Source organism: Megalops cyprinoides, chromosome 20 (genome assembly GCF_013368585.1).
Source record: "Megalops cyprinoides isolate fMegCyp1 chromosome 20, fMegCyp1.pri, whole genome shotgun sequence".
Classification (NCBI taxonomy): domain Eukaryota; kingdom Metazoa; phylum Chordata; class Actinopteri; order Elopiformes; family Megalopidae; genus Megalops; species Megalops cyprinoides.
Window position 1 is genome coordinate 22,435,031 of NC_050602.1, and position 25,359 is coordinate 22,460,389.

The 25,359-nt window shown below is 45.5% G+C and overlaps 1 protein-coding gene across 1 annotated transcript in view; it reads right to left on the reverse strand.

Annotated features, from left to right (window-relative positions):
• The window catches only part of LOC118795831 (transforming growth factor beta receptor type 3-like), an 80,399-nt gene that overhangs the window by 47,879 nt on the left and 7,161 nt on the right, over positions 1–25,359 (reverse strand). The window contains exons 2-3 of the mRNA XM_036554577.1: positions 24,488–24,649; positions 4,719–4,906 (exon numbers count right to left, since the gene is read on the reverse strand). Of these exons, the coding sequence (XP_036410470.1) occupies positions 4,719–4,906; positions 24,488–24,548 (249 nt within the window). The 5' untranslated portion in view covers positions 24,549–24,649. The remainder of the gene's footprint in view (positions 1–4,718; positions 4,907–24,487; positions 24,650–25,359) is intronic.

Consider the following 25,359-nt stretch of genomic DNA (forward strand, 5'->3'; position numbering starts at 1 on the left):
CAGGCAGAATTCAGCCGTTTGTATTCAACTTTTTTAGCCATGAACAAAAAAAAAAAAAAACAGAAAAACTTTATAAAACAACAACAAAAAAAGGTGATCCAATAGCTGTGGAATTCTTCATTTGTCAAAATTGCGGCACGTGCCATGGATCAAACATTGTCAGCAAAATACAAAGGCTGAGCAGGGTTCCGTTCCGATGACTCACGTTTTGATTGCTTATTATGTTTGGAACAAAACAGAAAGGTTCTACATGCACAGAGCCCTTTTCAGGTCTGATTAAAAAAAAAATCAAAATTGATTTTATCATTTACACAGTTATTTATACTTGGATTAGTATAACTGAACCTAGAGTTGGTGTATGCATCAAGTCATGATTCTGCTTTGTTAGTGGATGTTAATCAATCACCTGATTCAATTATCCAGAATCAGTTACAGTTTCAGATTTAAACAATGACCCAGTATATTTATCATGTGATGTGATTCTCTGTAGCTGCAATGACCGTCCCTTGAAGGAAAGCTTTCACAGTCACATTTTGCCCAAAATGTGGATTATATTTTGAATCTCTAGTAAAAGCCAAAGTCCTGGTTAACACTACCACCTCGGAGTGTAGGCCCGCAGATCCACATTTTGATTTGTTCTGGTCTTTATTAAGTAATGCAGGAGGGCACTTTATGCAACAACGTTTTACAGAATTTAAAAATTTCCAGGTGCTTAACTGTCATACTCTATTAAAAATGTACATTAATGTGGTTTGAAGCCACAAAAATAATAAAAATGAATGCCAACGCTTCCTGTTCTGATCCTAGCCATGAAATGTCCGACAGGCAGGAAATTGCATCATGCACCAAAAAGGCTTGCCAGAAACCTCAATTAACCACTTAAAAACTATCCAAATTATTCAATAATTACTTGTCTTGAATCCATGGAAATGTGTTGTTGTCCACACCAGAAAAGGTCCGGTGGTTAGAAACAGTCATCATTAATGATTGGCTCACGTCTGATTCATTTAACTTAGCAGTTAAAAGGCTGTGGGCACCCTATTCAGGCTATGCCAACCACTATTATTGCCTAGTGTTTTTCTGCTGTTATTATGAAACATAATACATTTTGGATGGTGACACGTTCAAAGACCTATACATAACATTTCAGTAGACTGACGTTCAGTCCCCGTGACAAGCCCAGACAACAGCATGTTTCACACCGACAGTGTTAGAGAAGCTGGGATTTTAAAACACTGACGAAGCACATTCAAAGGCAGGAGACACAGCCAAAGTGTCATGATTCATGGGGGACTTTATACAAACAGCCCAAGTCCTGCCATTCGATAGCCTAGTGTAAGCACAGATCCTGACATCTTGCGCAACAACCTCATTCTCCCAGCTGCCAGTGGGAGCATGATTTGGATAAAAACTCAAGCCGCCAATGAGAACCCAGACGATGTAGAAATCTGTTTTTTTTAAAAAGATACAGTAACGGTCAATGTTAGACTATTGCTTATTTCGCCATCCGATTTATTGAAAAGACAACATTTTCCAGCTTTTCTGCACAGTTTGCAGTCTGAAGAACATTTCGCAATCACTCCATCTTTTTTTTCTTGTTTTTTTTTCCTTAATGCCTTTTATCTTTGTTTGCAGATGTCTGCAATCTGTTTATTTGATAGCACTCTGCTGCTGCAGATGAGACGATGAGGGCCTTTCCTTTTGTCTTTGAGGGACCAAAGGGCACTGGCAGTTGTTTTTTTCTTTTTTTTTGTAGAGACACAGTTGATAACATGTTCTCTGGTTTTGTTTCTTCGTCACACGGTTTCCAACAATCTGATCTCCCGCGGATGTTTACAATCTTCTGCTCCCCTGCTCGGTCCAGCAAGCCTTTCTTCAGCTTCCTGCTCACAACAAGGGAAGGAACGGCTGCCATTTGCAGGATCTTTAATTACAATGGGGGGGCAAGAAGGGCAGACAATAGACGCCAAAAATGGAGGGTTTCGAGGCCATGAGGAGCAGTCCAAGAGGATGGAGTCCAGGGTTCAGGGCCCAGTATGAACTCATGATAATATTTCTTTGTAAAGAACTATTTATTTCTTTCATATATTCCCCCAAGAGCAATTACATGGGTTACATTGTTTCATAAGACACCTACATATCCACCCCTGCATTTACCCCAAGTGGGTCAATTTGTACTGCTATGAAAGCAATAATTTGAACCCACAATCCACTGGCACAGAGTACAGGAACTTTATTTATTGTTGTGTGTAGAACTAAAATTGAAACAGTTGTCATGCACAAAATGTAGAATGTGCATACATGTGTGCAGCCAGGTAATAATTTTGAGTGTTTCTGTCCACCACTTTTTCATTCACGGTAAATGAGTACTCCTTTTATGAGTACTGTAAAAATACTAGATGCAAGGGCCTCAATGTGTTCACAGTTTTCATGACAGTTTCTCTGGAAAGCTTCTTTGTCCACATGCTGAGCATGAAATTCTGTTCAAATCTGAGCATGCGTACAGACTCTACCTCCCCTCAACACTTTCCCACTATAGGCAGCTCCTCTGCGCAAGTCACCCAACACCCCGTTATCGCAACATCTGCCCATTTACACAGCCGAGGAGACCCAGTCAAAAAAAGCAGACAGGCAGCCAAAATCAGTTATTGTCTTCATCAGTTGGATAAATATTTGTTTCAGCGCAGCATAAGCCGCAGACCATGGCTCGGGGAACAAAATGCGACCCCCAGATCAGCACGTCTGACGGGGGCGAACTCTCACCCCAGCGGAACACAGCTATCAGCGCAGCGGTCACTGAAATCCGAAGGTTCGGTTAAAATCCTAAATCCCTCTGGCTTCACAGAAGAAGCGGGGTATGTTCCTGTGATGAGGGCAGAGTGAAAGGTTGCTGGGCTGCTCTTTTCTCTCTCACTAGATCAGTATTTCTCACCTGGCCTGGGGTCTGCGTGAGTCTTTGTTCGGGCTGAGCTCTCATTTAAAAAAAGGTTACACTGAGATGTTAACTGAACACTGATAATGATCATATTTGTTACAAATTACATCCTTTGTGAAAGAAATATATTGCCGGAGGGGGGATGTGCTCTACTGGAAACATACGGACAAAATTAACTCATTTTTTCAACATGTTTTTTAAATGAATCATCCCATTGAACAAATCTGGTGCAGCTGTCTCAGTCTCAATGGATCTTAACTAGTTGTTCTAGGCACTACTGAACAACTAATTACAACTTATCAATTAGGCTGGATACCTGTTTGTGTTACTGATTTGTTTAAGGTGCTAAAATAAGTAGAATTAACTTACGTACGCATCTTTAACTGTATCGCACTGTTCAAAAAAACATACTTCTGATAACTTACATACTGTATGCCTATTACAAAGAGCTAACAACAGAGACTTGCCGTCAGATACAGACCAGTCAAATAGCAATTTTATCACAGGTTAGTGGAGAACTCATATTAGAGGGATAATCTGCTGGAACAAAAACCAACATGGTGGATCCCCAAGATGAGGGTTGATGAACACTAAACTAGTTTGTGCATCAACAATTGGTTTGTTAGAACCGAGATGAGGAAGGCTAACCCAGTCCTGGGACTCATTCAGTGTTGGGGCCTTGTGTAAAATGTTAAACAGCGTGTAAATAGGAAATGATGCAGCACTTCAGTGATACAGCACTCAGCACTCTTGATTGCCAGAAGGATCATCCATCAATTACTGAGTAGGTTAATTAGGTCTGGGCAGCATTGGCCAATGTCTATGATTCTCCACATTGGCTAGGACACACTCCAGTACTAATCGGCTACCAGGATGAAATACAGACGTCTTTTTTTCTGTAGCAAAATATTGCATTTTATGTCTCCCATTTCCACCTGTGAGATGCTGCTATGGCCAATGTAAATATTAAATCCTTTTTTTTTTCAAAGGGCGTTTGACTATTTTTGCAACGGAATTGTTCGTCACATCCAGCTACCCGCTCCGGCTTCCAATAAATATTGGACTGAACTGCTCTCAGCAGCATATAAAGGCTTTATTATTTTCCTCTGCACATCTGTACCTACCAAGAGAAACCTGCTCCCTCTCAAAAGCTGCAAACAGCTGAGAGAGCTCACATCATTTTTCAGAAATGATCACAGTCTTCATCTTTCAAGAATGGAAATTACTATGAGCTCCAGCATCCAAACCACGTCACCTAAATATGAGCTCGTGTGTGAAGAATGGTGACCGTGTAACCGCTTCGCTGCGGAGGAATGCTGTCTGAGGAGCAAACTGGAAGAGAATGGAAGAGACCTGACACCAGAGGGTAGTTTTGTATTTTCAGTGTCAAGTATTCAAGCAATGCATGAACGATATCAAGTCCAAGATACAGCACCAATCAGTACACGAGAGTGATGTTTTGTGTGTGTGTGTGTGTGTGTGTGTGTGTGGTACAGGTGACTTCTACATGTTGTACATGGATGGTATAGCACAGGTATAGGCTGTTCAGTTCAGGTATGGACACTGTGGTGTAGGTATGGGCTTCATGGTGCAGGTATGGGCCCTGTGACAGAGGTATGGGCTCTGTGACACACGTATGGGCCCTATGACACAGATATTGGCTCTGTGGTGCACACATGGGCTCTGTGACACAGGTATGAGCTCTGTGACACAGGTATGGGCTTTGTGGTGCAGGTATGGGCTCTGCTGTATTTGTATGGGCTACACAGTGCGTGTGACTCACCTCAGTGGGCCTATCGGCAGGCCTCTCGGATCCGCCGCTCCGCAGGTTGATGATGTGCACCTCCTGAGGGAGGCTGGAGGTCCCCCTGCTGGCGCACCCCGACACCACGGTGAAGCTCTTCAGCATGGCCTGCACCGGGTGCCCCTCCCCCAGGGGCAGCAGCTCACACGGGCTCCGGGATAGCGGACCTACGGGCCAAAAGCGGGGCACACTGTCAACAGTGGTAAATATAAGGGTCTCAGGTTCGACACAGCGTAGTCTCTTTAACATTAACAGTATGGGAGTATGTTAAAAACAGGGCAGTCTCTGTAACATTAACAATATTAAACACAGGGCACTCAACTCAGTATTAAAAGTACATCTTGACTACAGTGCGCTCTCTTCAATATTAACAGTACATGTTGAAAACTGTACTCTCTTAAATATTAACAGTACATGCAGACCACAGGGCAATCCCTTCAATGTTAATAGTACATGCTAATCACAGGGCACTCTTTTCCATATTAACAGTGCATGTTGACCACAGTGCACTCTCTTCAGTATTAACAGTACATGTTGACCATAGTAACGTCTCTTCAATATTAAGAGTAGTACATGTTAAACACAGTATGCTCTCTTTAATACTAACACCACACATTGACCACAGGGCACTCTATTCAATATTAACAGTACACTCTGATGACAGTGCACTCTCTTCAGTATTAACAGTGCATGTTAACCGCAGGGCACTCTCTATTCAATATTAACAGTGCATGTTACACTCATTCTCATTACAGGACAAAAAGGCTCAGCACAGCTCTGTGCCAGACATCTCTTCATGACATAAATACTTCATCTCTGGGGTCTTAATTACATCACTCTGTGACAACCAATCTCTTTTAAGTTCTCAAATAAAGACCGGATACATACAAGCAAATGAAAAACAGATTATGATAAAGTAGTTAAACTTTAATTAGATAACAGTATTACTACCAAATGCACATTAAGGAACTCCGAAAGGCCTGTGGTGTTATTTGCAATGTAGGTCAAGGCTGATACATCTAGCCTTGCTACAGACTGAATATACCTAGCCTTAGGTAATTTTACAGTTAATGAGGGTAATTGTGGGTGCATCAGACAAGCTCCCAAATATACTAACAAACACGACAGTGCCTTCCACACACAGACTCAGCTCCTAGGCTCAATATGCAGCCCCTTTGCATTCATCATTGCAAGGGCTCAATGTTCAGCTGAGGACGGAGATTCATTGCTTTACTAAGAGAGATTCCTACATTGTCTCTCACATGAGGCTGTCACCTTTGCAACTGGGCCCTCACCCTCCACACCTCACAGCACTGCACAGCACTTGGACCCTGGTTAAAAAAGGGCCAGCAGAGGGCAGGAGGTTGGGGTGGGGGTGGGGGGTGGGGTGGAGAAGGGGGGGCCTTAGAGACAGGTGAAGTCATGGTCAGGGCCCCAGCAGAGCCAGGTAATGAGGTGTGAAGACTTGGCGCTGCACTCGAGCAGCTTTCCACGGTCTTGGGTTTTCCAAATTTCCTCTTCACGGCCCCTTTTGTTTATTTGCCACCAAAGACAGCAAAAGGAGCCTTTTGTTTTACCCCGAAACGGAGCCCCGCTCCTCGACCGCTCCAGTGAGCCGCGCTGGTAAGCAGCGGTTTCCTACAGCAGCCTACCAGAGAGAAAGAGGACATATGTGGGCCCCTGCTACAATCACCCTGCGCTTTGCTTCTATCACTTGTTACTTCCCTAAATGGTCATATTGAGCCGTACAACGTCTCCATCGTGGTGGACACTGGCGAACACAGCTTTGGAAATAACTCAATTCGCAGCCAGCTATGGTCATCCCAGCCCATGTAAGAGAAGATAATGGCTGGACCGGTGTGAATGTTGTGCAGCCATCTGTCAGCACGTTCTGCTGCACATTACTCTGCATGGGCACGAGCGCTTCAGACTCACGGCCTTGGTGGAAAATAATGAGAGCTGTTAAAATAATGAGGGCTCCAAAAAAACAACAAAATGACCTAGGGGGCCTGTAGGATTGCTGGCATACACCACTGCCTCCAAGAGCAAGTTTCAGTCAGGCCTAGATGATTGTAACACCTGGTCCTCCCTTCCAACATGCAATCTGAGCCCACATATATTATAGGTGAGTATGTTTATCATGTGTAATATGGATTATTTTTCACAAAAATTGGTTCCATGCTGAAAATGTAAACATATTGTGGCTAAAGTATGTTGTCTGTGATCATTCATTTCAAAACTTGGCACTGATCACAAAGTAAGACCAAAGCAATAAGGTGGCTCTTCAGCGGCAGATATCCAGACAGACTGATGTCAAACTATGCTCTCAAGCTGAGATTTGCCCAGTAACAGTGTCAGAGCCGTGGTCCAAAAAGAGATTCTCTCACCAGGGAAGATGTCTCGGCTCATCCCTATGATAAATATAGACAATGTTTTTCTTAGTAGCAGCAATAGCTCTTATTTGGGGAGACAACACACTGTGTTGTGTTTTACAATAGCCAGTTCAATGACTTCCAAGACAGGGTCAAAGATGAGATACAAGCATCGGGGAGCAGGCTGATAAATGACGTTCTGAGACAGTTTTAGCAACACGAAAATGTTGTGACAACGTCGTGGAAACATTTTTTTTTTTTTTTGTGAGAATTTTATGTTTTTGGTGGGCTCTGCCCCTCAGGCAGAAGAGAGACCCAGATCAGGAGGGTGCCATGTGTGTTATGTCTGTGGGGTTGCAGGAGCAAACTCGGGCTTTCCCCTCCTGCTGGTGTGGATGGGGGATGGAGGGGGTTTGGGGGGGATTTCAGGAGGAGCAGGAGCAGAGATGCAGACTCCCCCGGGACGGGAGCCTGCCAAGCCTCGGTCTTCACCGCCCGCCACCTGTGCGGGTCCCGCCGACCGATACACGCCTCTGCAGGATCACTTCTGCTTCCAGCCAAAAAAACACTACCTCTCCTCAACGGGACGGCAACGAGAGGGATCCCCGAGCAATCACATGCTTTACTGCATCCAGCTGCACCATTCCGCACGACCCCTACCCACCGCACAGCGTCCCGGCACGAGAGGCCCCCATCTTCAGTACAGCGGCTCGGAGGGACACACAGAGCACATCCTCTTCCATTTCAAGTTCGTCCCATTATGTGATGTGGGCTGTGCATTAGGGGACAAGGCTAGCCAGAGTCTGACTGTTTTTTTTAATCCAGCCATGCTTTTTCAGCTATACCACCAGGACGCTCAAAAGCACAAATATTCAGGTTTGTCCGTTGCTGTATACCCATGGGAGAGGTACTGGCCAGTTGTTCATATGGATCACTCTCCAGACGTTTCCTTCAGAGTGGTGCCTGTGGACGCAGGGCCAAAATACCCGTATTTCATGCCGGTGTCAAAGGGCTTCTGACAGCAATCGGGGGACCCGTAGGAGTGAAAATGAAATACTGGAACATATGAGCATGGGGTTGAGCAGTCTGGCGGACAGCAGGGAAGAAGATGACTTTTATAAGGACTGCAATCCTCAAAGGAAACGAAGAAAAAAAAAAAAAGCGTTTCGCCTCAAGGAACAGACAACAGTTCACGAGGGCGATCGGTCGATTTGCGTAGCCCCAGACAAACACCTCTGGAGGAGTTCCACAGCACTTGTTTTTCGTGGCAACACGCTTTTATTTTGTGCTTTTCCAGTCCATGAGAAATGAGTAACATCCTGTGCTGCAGATGCAGTAAGCCCAATCTCACTTTAAGCTTCTTCCATCTGTCCCTCGCACGCAGCCGAATGAGCTGAGCAGAGCAGAGGAGAGCTGCTTTGATCCCCGACAGAGGGCGGCTTTTTTTAAAAGAACCGCGAAGGCTGTGAAATACGAAATACAACACTCAAAACCCCACTTAATTATAAAAGCGAGTATCTCGCTGCTTTCTCAGGGGAATGAGTTCCCATCATGCCTCAGTCCCTGACCCCAAACTCGGGGCCCTCCGACTTCGACTCTTTTCCTTCACAGAGCAAACTGTGGAACAACAACCGTTGACTCAAGAGAGTCCGTTCTGGAAGATGGCCAAAAAAGATTGTGGCACTCGTTGGGCAGTGATGTTGTTTCTTTATTTAACTGTTGAGAAAGTATATTGGAAAAAGAATACAAAAGATCTGCAAAATAATGGTAGGAAGCCTCCATTTGTTTTATAATCTTAAAACAAAAATGGAATTGGAGTTGGGAGCCCTGAAAGAGATCGTGTTCCCATGCAGAGGAGAATATGGTTTTGAAATTGTGGATATGCATTTGGGTCTCTGCCTGATCTGAATAGCTGCAGCGATGGTCTTGAACTGAACACATAGCGCAGGAAGAAAATGACTAGAAAGGGTGATTTGATAATTATTACAGTTCAAGCAATGAGATGCACTTACACAACGAAACCTGGTATGATTATTGAACACAGGTAGCGTTTCCCTGTGTATACATTTGGAATATCTTTACAATACAAAAGGTTACAATCATTAAAACGAATTAGATTAAAAAAGGAAATGACATCACACAGACCTGTAATTCAAGTTGTGTAATTCTATGTCTATGTGACATACAGTATATATATATGGGAATTGTCTGTATTGGACAGTAGAAAGTTTAGGAGAAAAAGAAATGATAAGTTATTGTTACATTTCTGATGGTTTTTTTTTTGTTTTTATTAGCTGAGGGAAAATTATAAATATTGATAAATGTATTGCATTTCATGTAATATAAACTTATACAATACAATATAGTGAAATGTAGTACTATATCAAATCATACCATGATACATCTAAACAGAGGACAGATCTTTGCCTAGGAAAGTAAGAGCTCTTCAGAAGTTCCTCAAGGATAACAGTGCAGACATGCTCCTCATCAGTCTGAAGATGTGGCACATGCTCCATTATTGTTCTCATAAAGGTGGGCGCACAGACCAGTCGACATCTGGAATAGCCATCGAGGCCTGACTGAAGCTTCTTCTAGATGCGGAAGGTGTCTGTGGGTTTTTTTTTTTGGGGGGGGGGGGTGGAATTAGCCTGCCATGCTGTGCCCTCCTCTCTCCCCATCACCTCTTTTTCTCCTCTCTTTGTGACCGCGCCCACTCAGGCTGAGCACAGAGCCCCTCTGTCTGCAGTGACCATTAGCTTCCCCCCCCTGCCCACCAGGACGTCCAGCCGACAGGGATGAGTGGAGCCGTTGTTCACCGGGCCAGAAGACCACCAGGGGCCTCCGGCCTGCCAGACAACCCACGGTCCCAGCTGCAGGCCGGCTCTCATGAAAGCTCAGAAAATGCTGATCTCCTGGATATCCAGACACTGTTTCATTTTTCATACCTCCCCATTAGCTGATACCAGCGTGGCTCTCCTTTGCTGTTTTTCATTGTTGAATATGTATTCATGTTTAGGTCACATACTTATTAAAGACTAGCTGATGGAAATTACACTGTAATTAGACCCAATAATAAGACCTCCTAATATAACATGGTAAACCCTCGGGGGCAGGCAGGTTTGGGGGGGGGGGGCAACTCTGGTCTGGACGAAATGCGACAGGACCCAGAACCTGCCAGAGCGAAAGCTTTCCGGCCCACGAAACGCAGGTGGCCAAAGCTCAGCGAACCCTGAAAGGGGAGGGGTGGCAATACCACCAAGAGGAGCTCAGTTTCGGGCCGCCCCATAATGCAAGAGAGCGCACCTGTTTCAGGGCAGAGAGCGTGTTGCCCATACGACGGACTCAAGACCGACATTCCCCATCCCGTATGTCAGAAATAACTAAGTCAATAACAGGATGCAGAACTGAAAGGACAAAGTTCAGCACCTACAGGAAATTTTCATGATTGGCTTTGCAAGTGTCAGGGAGGTCTATGATGAGTTACAAAAAAGGGTTTATTCAAGTTTGGATACTTTGGTGGAATCCTGACAGAGAGGTACATGGTTACTGTGTCCATTTGATACAAGATGGAAAAGAGCCAACACTAATGAGCTCATAGATGATGCACTCCTTGGATGTCACTGGAGCTGTGCAATACAAATTTTGTGTGCTGCTAATTTGGGATTTAATACATAATTCCATTAACAGCCCCATGTCACAAAAAATGAAGCTGGTGTCTGTGATTGGCGCGCTTATGTTTGGCTGTGTTGGTTCAGGCTCTGGGCAGTAAGGAGGATACTTCAGGTGTCAGATGGAACTATGGAGGTCTGGTCTTCAGCAAGACCATGACTGTTAACATCTTATTTAACAGCGGAATTCTCAGCTCTGCAGATTCCAAAACTTACGAATTACAATGAAGATGATAGTCCATTAATATATAATAAGATACATATAATTGTAACAACTACATTAACCTTTGGTCTGTCAGCTGCGCCCATATCCACTGACTGCTTCTGAAGAAGTTTCCACACTTGTACAAGGGGCCTCAACAAATTTGTTGACTCAGTTCTACCAGCCTACACTGATCCGGTGACATTATGAAATACAGATTTTCCAACCAAAGAGACCAAAAATCACCACGGAAATGTGGAGGACCACGATCAGTCCCATCATGCATCTGGACAACTGCTGAAATCTGCTAGCCACTTGGTCTAACCTACTGTGGGCGCTTTTCCATAAGGAAAAAGAGTGACAAAAACAAAGCATCTGCAAACCAAAGTGTATCTGCTCCTCCTGTAGCCACAACACAGGGTGATGGGAGCAGAAAAAGGTTGTATATATAGACCACAACACAAACACTCTTCCACCAACGCAAGGTTTTCTGAACATGCAAAACCCAATTCAGGTTAGGCTGCAGCTAGCAACGGTTGCTGTTTTCCTCTCTCCACAGGCCAGAACTTTCAACGAGTTCCATGAAAATGACAGAACAAACTATGTGAACTATCAACAGTCTTTGTGATTTCCTCTCAGCGTGTATGTGTGAAAGAAACATTTATTTTCAAAAGTGCAACTCTACTGCTGAGAAAAAAAAATGTATCTGTTCCAATCTCTATTTTGTTCTTTTGCATGAGTGCCACACAGAGAGAGGCACCTCACCGCAGAGGAAGCGCACTCTTAGAGAAAGTGCCGCGGGAGGAGGAGAGATAAGAGCTGTCACCCACATCCAGAAAAGATTCCACCGGGCTGATGGGGGGGGGGGGCGTGGAGTCAGGGTTCACAGAGGCGCGGTTAGCAACAGCGTTCGCGAGGCAGGAAGTGAGCCGCCGCCAACCAGCCAGCACGGCTCAGCTCACTGCCGCACAGCCAGTGACGACACCTCTGAGCGGTTCCGCGAACGATGAACGATGAACGGTGAGCTTCTCGTCACCCCGCGCTGCCAGCTCACAGGCCCCCGAAGAAGCTAAAGTGAGAACCCTGAAGGGGATGGGGGGAGGGGGGGCGGTGGTGACGCGCTTAGGTGGAGAGATAGGCATGCAGTCTCGATGTGAAACGTTCGTAAACCACAACGCACCACGCAGGGCTCAGCACACAAACACAGGGCCTCTCAGCTCCTCCTCCTCCTCACCTCTCTCATGCAGAGGAAAGCACCTGGGCCTATTCTGTTATTACTGCTGAAAATGACATGCTGGGGAAGTGAGAACTGTTAAGTTATTTTATTACACTCACACTCCTGAGTTAAAATCCAATTAAGAGCGGCAATTCATACGTCATTATCCATGGGAAGGGCAGGTTATTTTTACAAAATGAATAAAACCAGCTGATTGTGAGATAAACCGGGTGAGGTATGAGAAGGGTTTAAATGTGTGCATACTCACTGGAAACCATGGCACTTATAGACATCAGGAAGGGCACTAGGTATATGATTATACAGCCACTGACAGCACTCAGATTTTCACACATTTCAGACTTGCCCTCCACTGCGTGCATGAAAATCTGCTCTTGAAAGATTATGAGGCCACCAGTTGGGGACAGGAAGTGATGTTATTCCATCTGCCAGCTTGGAATAATATTTAAACAAAAATGTTTCCCCGAGAACAAACAGTCAAAACTATGATGTCATATCTACCACAGCCATCAATTTGAGAATACGGGCAAAATCTATTTAACAAAAATAAAACTAAATAAAAGGAAATGCTTTGCACGATCCACGTCAAGTATATTCCTAAAAAAGTAAGTAATACCAAATGTGTGCTTCTAATTTAATCACCTTCCAGTAGTAAGACAGACAATGATGAATTACAGAATTACGGAAGTGGGGAAGATAAGGTTTGAGGAAATGGGTTTGCAGTGTCGACTACAGCCTCGAATAACCTGCTTTATCTGTCTAAACCAAGCAAAACACACACATGATCTCACATAAAACAGATAGCTGAATCAATTCCCTGTCTCTATAGCTACTCTGGCTTTTTGCAGCATTCACTTGGTTCTGGCTTTAATGAAGCTCCTTCAGGAACACAACACTCAGTCAGCACTGAGGAGTTTTTCTTTTGATTGTTATCTTGCCATTCCTGAAGCTCCAGTTCTCACTTTGCCCATAACTCACTCCCCTCCCGAAAAACACCATCGTCATCGACCGCAAGTACAGGGAGCGACTGAAATATTTCATTAGGGTGTTACAAGTTCAATTCATTTGTTCAAATACGCAATATTTTCTTCACGAATCGGTTTAGGACAAAAAGTGAAGTGAATGAGAGTGGGGAGGAAGCAATGAGCAGGATGATTAATCAGAGAATGAGTAAACTTTCCCAACAGGCCATGAAATCAGAAACAAATGTATCCCTGCAAAAAAAAAAACCCTCATAATAACGGACAAGGCCTGCCAAGTCACCTCTGAAAAAATAACCAATTTGAAATGATAAAACCTTGCCTATAAGTCACATTATGGACTTTTACTGGGATTCCTATTTGCATTTTACAAGAGAGCTCTGGGTCTGCGATAGAGCTTAAAGAGCAGTTACCCGATCGGGCTGAAACGGGACTGGGGCACTTAAAGATATAAATCTGAGGCTTTGTTCCGTCTCCAAGGCTGTCCCCAGGTGGAAGTCTGGGCATAAATCCCACTTCTGTACGCACGCTGGACCCTGGAGGGGGCGGGGACAGGGCGATGCGTCGAACTGGGACAGAACACAGCGCCACGCCTGCGGGATGAGTGGGGGGGGGGGGGGGGGCACGACGACGCAGCTTTGATAATAATCGAAGCGCCGCGAGCGGATGTCTGGAGAGGATCTGCTCAGGTCCTCCTGTAAAATTCATGCGCCGGAGGAGAACAAGTGAGCCTCAGAAAAACGCGGCGGAAGCCCCAGGAGGGGGACGGGAGAGAGTTCACGGGCCGATCAGAGGACGGATCCGAGGTCTCTCCGAAAACACAGGCCGCAGGCCGCAGGCCGCAAATCACAGGAACGATGGACCCCGAAGCACAGAGAGAGGAAAAAGATTCAGAAAAAACAAATGAGCAGAGAAAGAGTCATGTTCACAGATGAGCACCAGGAGTGACATTAAGGCTGGAGGAGTCTGTGGGAGGTGCTCTGGGGGGCACCTGAGTGTCATTAGGAATGGTGTACCTTGACACAAAAATCCAGTAAGACATCCTCATTGAGCATGCTGCCCAGGCAGAGCTGAAACCAATTAGGCTGGATCAGAGAAACATTTCATTTTCAATTTTTTTTTTTTCTTTTTTCCCCCCTTCAATCAGACACCACACAATTCATCTAGAGGACTTATGTGTTTACAGACAGACCAAAAATCAACCATACAGAGGTTTTCCGACAAACATTATGACTCCGTCTCCCTTCATAGCCAAAATGTCTCTTTACGGCCTCAGACACAAACCGTAAATCTTCGTCAGCCTTTGAAGTGATGGATGACATTGCGTGTTCCCTTGGGGACAGAGCAGTCTCCCCGTAACAGATGACTCACTCAAGCAGCTGTTAGGACCAGGAGAATCTGTCACTGAGTCTTACCATTTGGCAAATGACCTCAGTCGTGAAGACAGCACAACCTGTAAGCTCCACGGTCTGTGTTATTGTGAGAGACAGGAGCTTTATATCTCCAAAGGCCGAGGGAAGAGGAGCCATTGATTGCATGACATATTACAATAGGATGACATCACAAATAATATGCAAATCAGGTTTTTGTAGTCTCTTAAGAGGGGCAAGTCAGAAATGGCTTGGAGAGATGGCTCTCCAATGGCTCTCAGCTCTAAAATGACTCTGCCAGTAGAGCACTGCATCTAGACTAAGCCACAGGTAAAAATATCAGTGATATTTGCGTGTGTGTGTGTGTGTGTGTGTGTGTGTGTGTGTGTGTCTGTCTGTCTGTACGTCTGTCTGTCTGTTGATGCATTTACCCTTCTCTCCATCAGCACGTACAGCAGAAACCATAGCTTGTTTGTATGTTTTCACAGATGGTTCTGTTTGGATGGCTAAAGAAAGCCGTGTCTCTCCAAGGACATTTCAGACATCACTCAGATGAAAACACCAGGTTTTTCTAACCGAGTCTCTACACTTGGCCGTGCGTGAGGCCCGCAGGTGCTACAAGGCCTGCACCCTGCTTCTGCTTCATTATCTTGCCCTTCCCTAGCATGGTGCCCAGCCTCTATCACCCTCCTCCGTGGCTGTGGCAATGACTTCAGCAATGCCCTCTGCTGGACCTGACAACCTCCTTAAAGCAAAGAGCTCAATAAAACAAATCAGGGACAGACAAGACCTCAAGTGTATCCTTGCAAGTGCTCTCGCTCACAGACCAAGCAGCAATGGCTCTTCTGAAAGCCCAGAGCAGCAGCAGGTTGTCGGGGCTATAAACACTCAGCGCTGGAATGTTCTTTGAGAACACGTCGACCCCCGGCTGTTTCTGCCGCTATTTTCAGCCGTATATCATGAGAAAGCCCTAGCTGCGCTCTCCGCCGCGCAGTGCGCCGCCACGGATAGCACCTGAATAAACCGTCTGCTCTGGGTGAGGACCGTGCATAAACACAGGAAAGCGGCTGCTAGCACGGTCAACAGACGAACACGCATGCTGGCGTTATAGATGTCTGTGCTAAGCTTCATTACTGATGAAAGCAGATCCACTCCTGTCTGCTTTGGTTCGACTATAGCTCCGCTCACAGCATGTCTCAATAAAGCATGCAAAAACACCATGAAATACTAAAACATTACCATTATTTATATTGAAAATCTAAAATTTTATCATCTGAAGAGGCAGCAGTATAGCTTGGTGGTTAAGGAACAGGACTCGTAACCAAAAGGTTGCTGGTTTGATTCCCCGCTGGGGCACTGCTGCCATACCCTTGAGCAAGGTACTTAACCCACAATTGTCTCAGTAAATATCCAGCTGTATAAATGGATGACACTGTAAAAAAACAGAAACTAAGTTGCTCTGCTAAAGCATCTGCTAAGTGCCAAAACATAGAATATGTTTGAATATATTAAAAGAAAACACACAGATTGTTCAACATTACAGCTGATAGAAGTGGAGAAGAGAACCCTGCCTGTTGGTCACACTGCACAAGCAACAATGGCAGCTCTTTGTTAGTGGGGGCGTTTAGACATGAGTGAAGGCAAAGAGGGTACAGAATTTCTGCACAATGACAGTCAGAGGACATTCCTCTGACAGACCATAATCACTAGGAGCACGGAACCAGGCAGAATGCCATGGCAAGTGTCAAACCGCTTACTATAGCAGCACACACAAAGCCTATTAGGACACCAGCGGCATACTCCAGTAGACATAAATTGCAGAAATAACCAATCAATAACAACAGCGCAAAGAAATAGCCAACCATTAGCAGCAACCTCAAATGATGGTTTTACCCTAGGGGCAAAGATCACGCCTTCTAACAGTGCTACTGAGGTTACCTGACAGCGTAGCACATGGGGTGCAGTGGAGTGGAGTTTTGGTGCATACGGGGCGCTCATTCATAATATTGGTTTCATTATTTGTCAGTGCATGGCATAACTTTGGTACTCTTGAGGCTCAGAACTCAGAGGCTATGCAAATGCTGCCTCTCTGACAGCGTGCCTATCCGCAAGGGGTAGTCCCTCATCTTACTTCTCGTAAAAGGCATCTATGACTTTCTCTCGCAAGCACGGGTTTCACTACTTCTGAAGATCGTGCCTACTGCAGGAAAACTGAGATTGCACATGCCAACCACCACAAAAAGCAAAAAATGTCTAATGCTTCTTGGGCTCCCCACAATCTTCACTAAAGGATCTTTTTTTTAAAAAATTGCAGTCTTCAGGTGGAGCAAATATATCAGAAGAATATTCCTGTGCATATCTGTCGCAAAATGATGTCCGATGTGAATACGGGAGAGCACTTTTTTTCGGTTTTTTTTTTTTTTTTTTTTTGGAAGGACACTACGAAACTTTCCGAAGAAGTTTTCCGTTATTGGGACGCAAACGGCATTTCAGCGGGACTTATCTGACGAGAGGGGCTATAAACAACGGCGACTCCATGGCGACGCGGCGGCGACGGACGCCACCTGGACGCCTTCTGGTCACATCTCGACTGTGCCACATGGTGGAGAAAGGAGGCGTGGCCAGGGGCGGAGCCAGTGGCATCTTTAGGTTGTGGAGTGCTATGGAATGTATCAGAGCTCCAATCCAGCAGCAGTCACTAAGCGTATACGGCGTGAGTAGTTATTGTCACACTTCCATAAGGGAAATGTTTGTGCGGTTATAAGCACAGGCTGAAAAATGTTTTTTTTTTTTAATGAAAAGGGGCAGGGCTGCCTGGAAGAGGTGGACTAAGAGCAGCTAATACTCCAAGAACCGTGCCACAACCTCAATGCGGTCATCATATAAACATTCAGTACCATTCAGAACCAAGAGAGAGGGAAAAAAATACGGCTCGCCACTGAGGAGAATACTGTCAACCCAACTTCAAAGGTCCTCACAACTGCAGCACAGGGAAAGTTGGGACTCAACTTAGAAAAATAACACTCAACCTCAAAACAGAGAATATCACACATCCTCCGGTTTGCACAGGCTGAAGAAAGTTTCTACCTGCAGAAGCGGACTTGTTTTCGTAGAATGAGTCCCTTATGTGAGCACAGCCTGAACCCCAGCCAGATTTTTCCCGACTTTCTTTCCTTCAATGGAGGTGTGCATCAGATGGCTCTCCCTCTCTGGAGCCCCCAGAGGCTGGCTTTTTTTCACTGCTCCACGGAACACAATGGAAAACGCATGGTCACCCCAGCTGGCTCATATTAGAGCTAACCCAAAGTGATTTACATGCCTGCTTACTGGCAGTGTGAAGGAAAAAAAGCATGCACACACACAGACAGACAGACACACACACACAGACACACGTGCAAACACACACACACATACGTACACACACTCACCCTCGCACATGTGCGTATTTTCCATATAAGCTGAAGAGGTGGCGAGGGTGGAATTCATCAGTGGGGCCTGTTTATCTGCATAGATCTGTCTCATGGAACTTGGGCCTGTATGCTATCAGCTCTCATGCTGGAGCATGGGGTAGCGCTTGAATGGTGGCCAGGGTAGAGCTTGAATGGCAGCCAGGTACTGTGTGTGTGTGTGTGTGCGTGTGCACATACTGCATATGTCTGTGTACTTTTGTGTGTGCATGCATGTGTGTGAGTAGATATGTGTGTGTGCATATATGTCCGTGTACTTGTGTGTGTGTGTGTGTGTGTGTGTGTGTGTATCTGTGTGTGTGTGTGTGTGTGTGTGTGTGTGTGTGTGTATGTGTGTGTGCACATACTGCATATGTCCGTGTACTTGTGTGTGTGTATCTGTGTGTGTGTGTGTGTGTGTGCATGTGTCTGCGTGGGTGTGTGTGTGTGTGTGTGTGTGTGTGTGTGTGTGTCGGTGTCTGTGCGTGTGCATGCGCGCATGCCCTTGCAGTTATGAGAGGTACCTATTTACCAGTGCAGGACCCTGCACCGAAGCTTTCCACGCATTCATACAGACAGAGCTCACAAAGCAGCTCAGCCCACAGGGACGCGGAGAAAAGCTTCATTCATCACTGGCCGCTGAAGAAAACAGTGCACGGGAAACTCAACCACGCACGCATTTTCCATGATTCAGCTTTCCCACTGGTTTTGGATCGATAAAGCAAAAGAAACACATGACGTGTAAATCAGGATTTAATGTTATCTATAAATCCAGCATATTTTATAAAGTCGTAAAATTCTTATTGAACTACTGGATACAGGCACGCCCCGTCTGTATAATCATTATAATGGCTCTGTTAAATGAAGCATGCAAAATATGGCAACCACTCCGCGGAGCTGGTAGCAAAACAGGCCAATACAAACACGCTGTAAGCTGACCGCTAAATGACAGTAATAGTGGGCCTTCCCAGCAATGCACAATGCAATTTAGAAGTAGTTACTAGCACAGATCTAGTCGGCAATTAACTGATGAGCAGAGGCAAAAGGCAATGTTATATACTCAGAAAGGAACAGCTGGAGCTTACAGCGAGGATTTAATCAGTTATGGAGGAATACCCAAACAGAGTGGTCAGATTTGTCTGACTCAGCCGGGTGCATGATAGGTGACATAGCCCAAATCGGTGGTTTATATGAGGGAGTTGTGCGTCTTATGCTTATTTTTATTTAATAAAAAATCAACAACAAACTATATGACCACATATGCTGACAAATGCAGCGCTGTTTTTGGATGTACTTTTTGAGCTTGCTGTTTTAAACAGGGGAAGCTCACTGTGTACATCGCTCACGCCAATAACTTCCACGCCGTCCTCTCTGTACTTCTCAGATGCAGCACAGACTGCTACGGAATGTCCTCAGCTGTAACCCAGCGCCCGTGTGCCATCTCTAGGTTTCAGGTTGCTAGGCAAACATCCCCTCGTTGCCGCTGCATTGCCGTGTGCGGTTGCCAGCCTTGCGGCCGGAGCCCGAGGGCCTCACGACTCAATAACAGGCATCACATCTGGCCCGACGCACCGAGAGGGCCTCACGGAGAGGGGGCGTGTCCACCATGAGCAAGCCAGTCTGGCCCCGCCCACCTGGCTGAGAACCTATCCCGGCGCGGCGGTTGCGCAACCTGTTCTGGAATCACCTTCCCCTGGACTCGACGGGACCTTGGTGGATACACGTTGTGATTATGAGGCTAACCTTTCCTTCAACACAGCCCCGAGGGGCGAGAGCAGACTTCCACAAAAGGGAAGGCTGTCTGGAAGCACGGCAGAGTTTCAAAAAAGCTTGAAAAAGGAAGGGAAAAAAGGCATCATAGGAGGGAAAAGTCCAGATCTAACGCCAGTCTTAATCACGATCCTGTCCTGATTTTTTTTTTTTTTTTGTTTTTTAAGTGGTGTGTTTTCCTGCTGCACGGGTACTGGGTGAAGGGTGTTTCCTGGTCCAGGTGGTAAATTTAGACCTCCACACCAATTGACTGATTTTGCGATAGTGGCACACGGTCAAAGTGAGATCGTTAATTTTAAAAACCGCCCTCTCAGCATTACTCTCGCATTGAAACGGTTCTCTGGGGACGGAGCGCACCAAGCTGGTATAAACCCCATGTTTGCTCAATGTCCACGTACAGACAGCATAAATTACAGTGGCAAAGGGGGCCACTCATAATGGTAAGGGGGTTCTAACTGTGCGCCTGCAAAAAGGTAGGTGAGAGCCAGATGTGTCTACAGGCCTAAACTACTGTATAAGAAGGACTTAGAGTTTGAATTCGCATTTTCCCTCCTTGTTCTGTTACACAGAGAGGGTTGCCAGTTTTCCTGATAAGAAAGGTTTTTCGTTTTTGACATGTATAAACAGCTTGATCAAAAGCATGACTCCAAACTCGTCCAGCTCAAGGGCATCGCTCAACAGCTTCTTTGTGCAGTTGTAAAATTTAAAGATGTGAATCAGCGGATGCCAGCGATGCTCCTTTTTCTTTCGGTCACTCCAGAGGAGCAGAGCCAGATTGTGCAATGACAGCATGAAAAAAAAAAGTGGCCTCACCACTCTTGAACACGAGCAGGCAGCACGGCATCCTGCAAGAGCTGTTTTTGGCAAGCTCAGTGGATGAATTTCTGGCCTTGGTCCTGCTGCAGTTTCTTTCTTTTTCACTCTCTGCCGTTACACAGAGAGCCCTGCAATGCATATGGATATATTTTGTGGAGGGCCTATTTTTTTTTTGGCAAGGGCTGTGTAAAAAAAAGGGGGGGAGGAATGGTGCTCACGGGGAGCGAGTGGGGCCAGCGCGGAAAAAAAAAAAAAAAGCCCGAACAGTCCCGGGACACGGGGTGCAGAGAGAGACCTGGGAGCAGACGCGCTTTTGAAGTCTGCCGTCAAGGTGCTTTGGCCGGGCTGAGGAATTACAGCCTTTATCCTGGATGACATCGTGCAGAGAAAAGATACACCGTGCCCAAATTTAAACATTACGTAAGCGCTCCCCTGACAGGTTTAGAGGTCCAATATACAGAGGCGGCAAGGAAGCCAAAAAGCTGTCTACACCCTCTTTTCTTATTTACTTTCATCAAGGTGTCTTCTCTCTTCTTCAGCTGCTCCATGCTGCTCATTTTAGAGTTGGACTGAGGCCCAGATTCTATCTAACTGTGATGCGATTTGTCCTTCAATTTTTTTATAACAAATGTAAGCAAGAGTTACTTTGTAATGTATTACCCATTATTAGATTAGCCGTCTGTGAAATTAAGCAAAAAATGTGTTCCAGAAGTAAAAAAAAATAATGGAAGTTAAGGACAAAGTGTATTATCATAACATTGTTGTAAGAAACCGGGCCTAATTCACGCACATTCACAATCACCTAAAATAATCAGCCAAGGTTCAACACTTGCAATCAACTTGATTCTTAATTCAGCCCTGGCCAGAATCCAAACCCTGATAAACCACAGATTTTTAATATACGGACCAGACAGTCGGCTCGGTCTGTTCCACATTGAAAGCTCTCTCTCTGCCATTGTTGAAAAATCCACGTTCTAATTTGCTGGCTCCTTATGAACATTCTTGAGAGGGTGTGGTCTAAAACAGAACAACCATAGTCAGCACAGGAATGCAGACAGCACCGGAACCTCCTGTTACCAACCAAACTAGACACAGGAGAGGAGGAATGCAGGTGCTGAATTTCTGGTCAACCACGCATTGTCTGTGGATAAACCGTGATAGCGTAGCGTAGGTGCAACCATGCCTGTTACGAAACAACAGGCCACAGGAAAGCTTTGTTCTTCTGGCCGCTTTCTAACTGACGTCTCGCAGCTGACGGGAATCTCAGTGACGAATCTGAGAGGAAGAGAGCGATGTAAGGCCAGATGATGTCTTCACAGGGCCAGAGGAAGTGCAGCCACAACTGCAGACGTTTTCGCTGCCCTTGTCAGCCGCGAACACGAACTTCAAAAGATCCCACCTCAATGTCTATATGCAAAACCAATCGAGGAAACTAAGTCATGCACTTTTTTACCTATCACAGCACTTTTTAATCTTCTTTTCAGTTTTTTGAATGTATTCAGTAATGTAATGCAGTTCATTTCTTATCAAAGATTAAATTGGAAAGCTCCAAGCGGACTTGGCTTCAGCCAGTCATAAGCCAGTGATCACTGAATGTTTTCCAGTTTCCAGATCATAAATTACAGTGTGACACAGGTCTTTGCACATGACTCATTTGAGTGTGTCTGTGTGTGTGTTTGTGTGTGTGTGTGTGTGTGTGTGTGTGTAGGGGGGGGGGGGGGCACATTTAATAAATTTAGCATGCTTAATAACACTTAATAAAAACTTCTTATTTCCATTTACTTCTTCATTTTTGTCCCAATCCGTTGCCTTCCCCACTCATCATCTCACCGCAAATGAGACAACGCAAGTCCTATATAATCTCCCTTCATCACACAGAAAAGCATAAACCCACAAGCCTTGGTAGATCAGTCATTGGGGGGAAGCCACACATCTACCTGCCAGACAGAAAGGTTACCAATTAGCCTGGCAGGTTTAATCCCCCTGAGAGAACCTGTTGATACCTAATCTCCCTGGAGTGTTCTCCGACGTCACACTTATGAAAACATGCCGACAGATCCATCCAGGGCATGGAAAAAACTCCCTTTGATTAATTAATTGAATTTCCCCTTTGAGGTTTACTTACAAGGGTTCAATGCTGCAACTGTGTCACTCGGTATTCAAAGAATTCAGACCTCTAAATACTTCTGTCTGAGTTACGTTGAGAGAGGCCGTGACTCTAAAGAGTCTAAAAGAATCAAGAAGTTTTGGTCCTAGTGATGTTATTGCTCAGGCTTTTTGAACAGTACTCACCATTTCCTTAACAAGAGGTATTATTTCTTTACATTGGATAAATGCTGTAGGACAGTTAAGTGCTGGAAGCACATGTTGGCCCTGCAGTTTCTACGAGCTGATATACTCAGTGCTCATTCAAAGAGGAACAACAATGCTGGCACCAATGGTTATGTTCCATTTGCGGGCCCTTGTAAAAGAGAGGATGGAAAAGTTGAGTATGATCTCATAGTCTTTGTGAGGAGGGGAGTGCTGGAGACACAATTAGCTTTACACACAACAGATGCGGCGCTACACTATCGCTTGCCTGACGCTCAATCTCGATCTAGCACTCGCCGTCTGTTAAAGGGGCCGCCGCAATGCTTGCACAGCGTACGCACCGGAAGATCAATGTCACAGATAATCGATTACTGTTTAACGGGTTCTCTCGTTCTGAGAAAGAGGAAGAGTTTATCTTAACATCAGACACTCATCAAAGCACGTGCCAACATAAATGCAAGCCGTGAGTAAAATTGATGTGAGTGCAGCTTTTGGTGAGACGTGTACGGAGAGAGAGGGGCGAGGGAGCACACTCTTAACAGGTCACAGTAAACATGGTTCACAGCAAATCTGCAGTATCACTGGCCAGAGAAATACTGGATGTACGAGTCAGAGCCCCAGAGACCACGACGCTGGTTTTCCAGACTTCCCACAAATCCACGCTGCGCTCTGGATGTTTCCAAGGCATGTGAGCAACATGCCATACTTAAATCCAACAACCACAGCTATACCTCCGCTATTGTTTTTCTGTCTGACTTGTTTTTTCTCCAAAGATGATACGCCGCTGGTCCCTGCCAAATGGAAATAAATTAACGCTCTTGGCCTCACAGAAACATCCCGATCTATCAGGCGCTTCCATGGGAAGCCGTAGTGGGGTCAGAAAGCCCTGAGACATATTTGAGGCCTGAGAACAAACTCGTCAGCACTTTCATAGCGCTGATCTCTCTGCTTCAACTATCAGGGAGAGGCAGTTTGGCAGCACAGCCAAGGAGACACAGCGAGAAAGTCCAAGGGGGAGATCATTTGTGTCATCCCTGACGAAAAAAGGCATCATCCTCCAGAAACGCTCAACATTCTCATGACCTTACAGCAATGTCGATACACTGTCACTGCCTCACTGCTGGTCAAACTCGTTTAATTGGGGCTTTTGTGGTCGAATGCCCTCCAAAGCCAGTTGCACTCCAACTCTCTTGCCAGGATCAGAACTCAAGAGAACAGCATACACGCTGCAATAAGACTCTTGCTTCTGCCAACCCATAAAACGATCATCTGTGAGAGATATATTCCCACGTCAAATGCTATCTTGGCCCAAATGTCCCGCTATAATTGTAACCTTCAACAAGGAAAAGCAGACACTACACCCAAAAGAGCACGTTATCTCTTCATGAGCATCACTGACAAAAGAATCCGTCTCTTAGTAAGGTCATAATCTCTGCGAGGCACTCAATCCAACCCAGATCAAGTACTCTGAGCAAGCGAATCAAATCATTTTGGACCCCTAGCCTCACTAGGGCCTGAGGTCAGCAGGACAGAGCTTGGATGCATCATCTTGTGAACACAGTTTTCAAACAAATGCTTACCTGCAGAGGCCACACAGCAAAGGGCGAGGACCAAATACACTGCGACATCTCCTGCAGCCATACTGATCAGGCTCACAGTTTTCTCAAGAAGCCGAAAACGAACTCTCCTCTGTTCAAGGGCCCCGTGGTCTTCCCTCCCAGCGAAAGAACTCAAATCCCTTGCTGTGAAAAAGAGAAAAGAAATGGGGATCAGATCACACAGGGCAGCTACTACATGGGGCAGGGAATTAGACTTTCACAGAGGAGCTGATGAAGAAGGCCTGGAAACTCAATGGGCTGGGAATCAAGGGTTAATCTGGGAGGCTCATTACATGCTATGCAAGATTTCATGTGATTAGCTGACTCACCGATCTGACTCGTGACTCGTTGAGACGTGACTCGTGCACCCTGAGGTGATCAACACTATCAGTGGCTATGACCCCCCTCCCCAAATTAACACTTTACAGCCATTCAGCAGGACTAAACTCATTTCGCTGGAAATGGTCCGCTCGGCTTGAATAAGCCGATTATCCGGGGTCCAGCGTTAATCACCATGACCGCAAACTAACCCCTTCAGAGCGGGTTCATTTCTGGTCAAAGCCACACATGTAAAGCGCTCAATATGACTTCGGGTTAAAATCACACAGATCCCAGACGCAAAGTTGATATTATTGGCATGGCTTCCGTATTTTTAGCATACTAAGAAAAACAAGGGCTACGGTTAAAACAATCTAACATACGGGAAACAGAGACAAATGCTTTGGACACAAGACTCCTTTTCAAATTCTAACATGCGGCCCTGCCCTTTTCTGCTTCAAAGAAACAGATCTAGGAAAAGCTTGTTTTGGTGATTCAGAAAAAGAAGCCTCTGATATTGCATCGCAACCCATGCG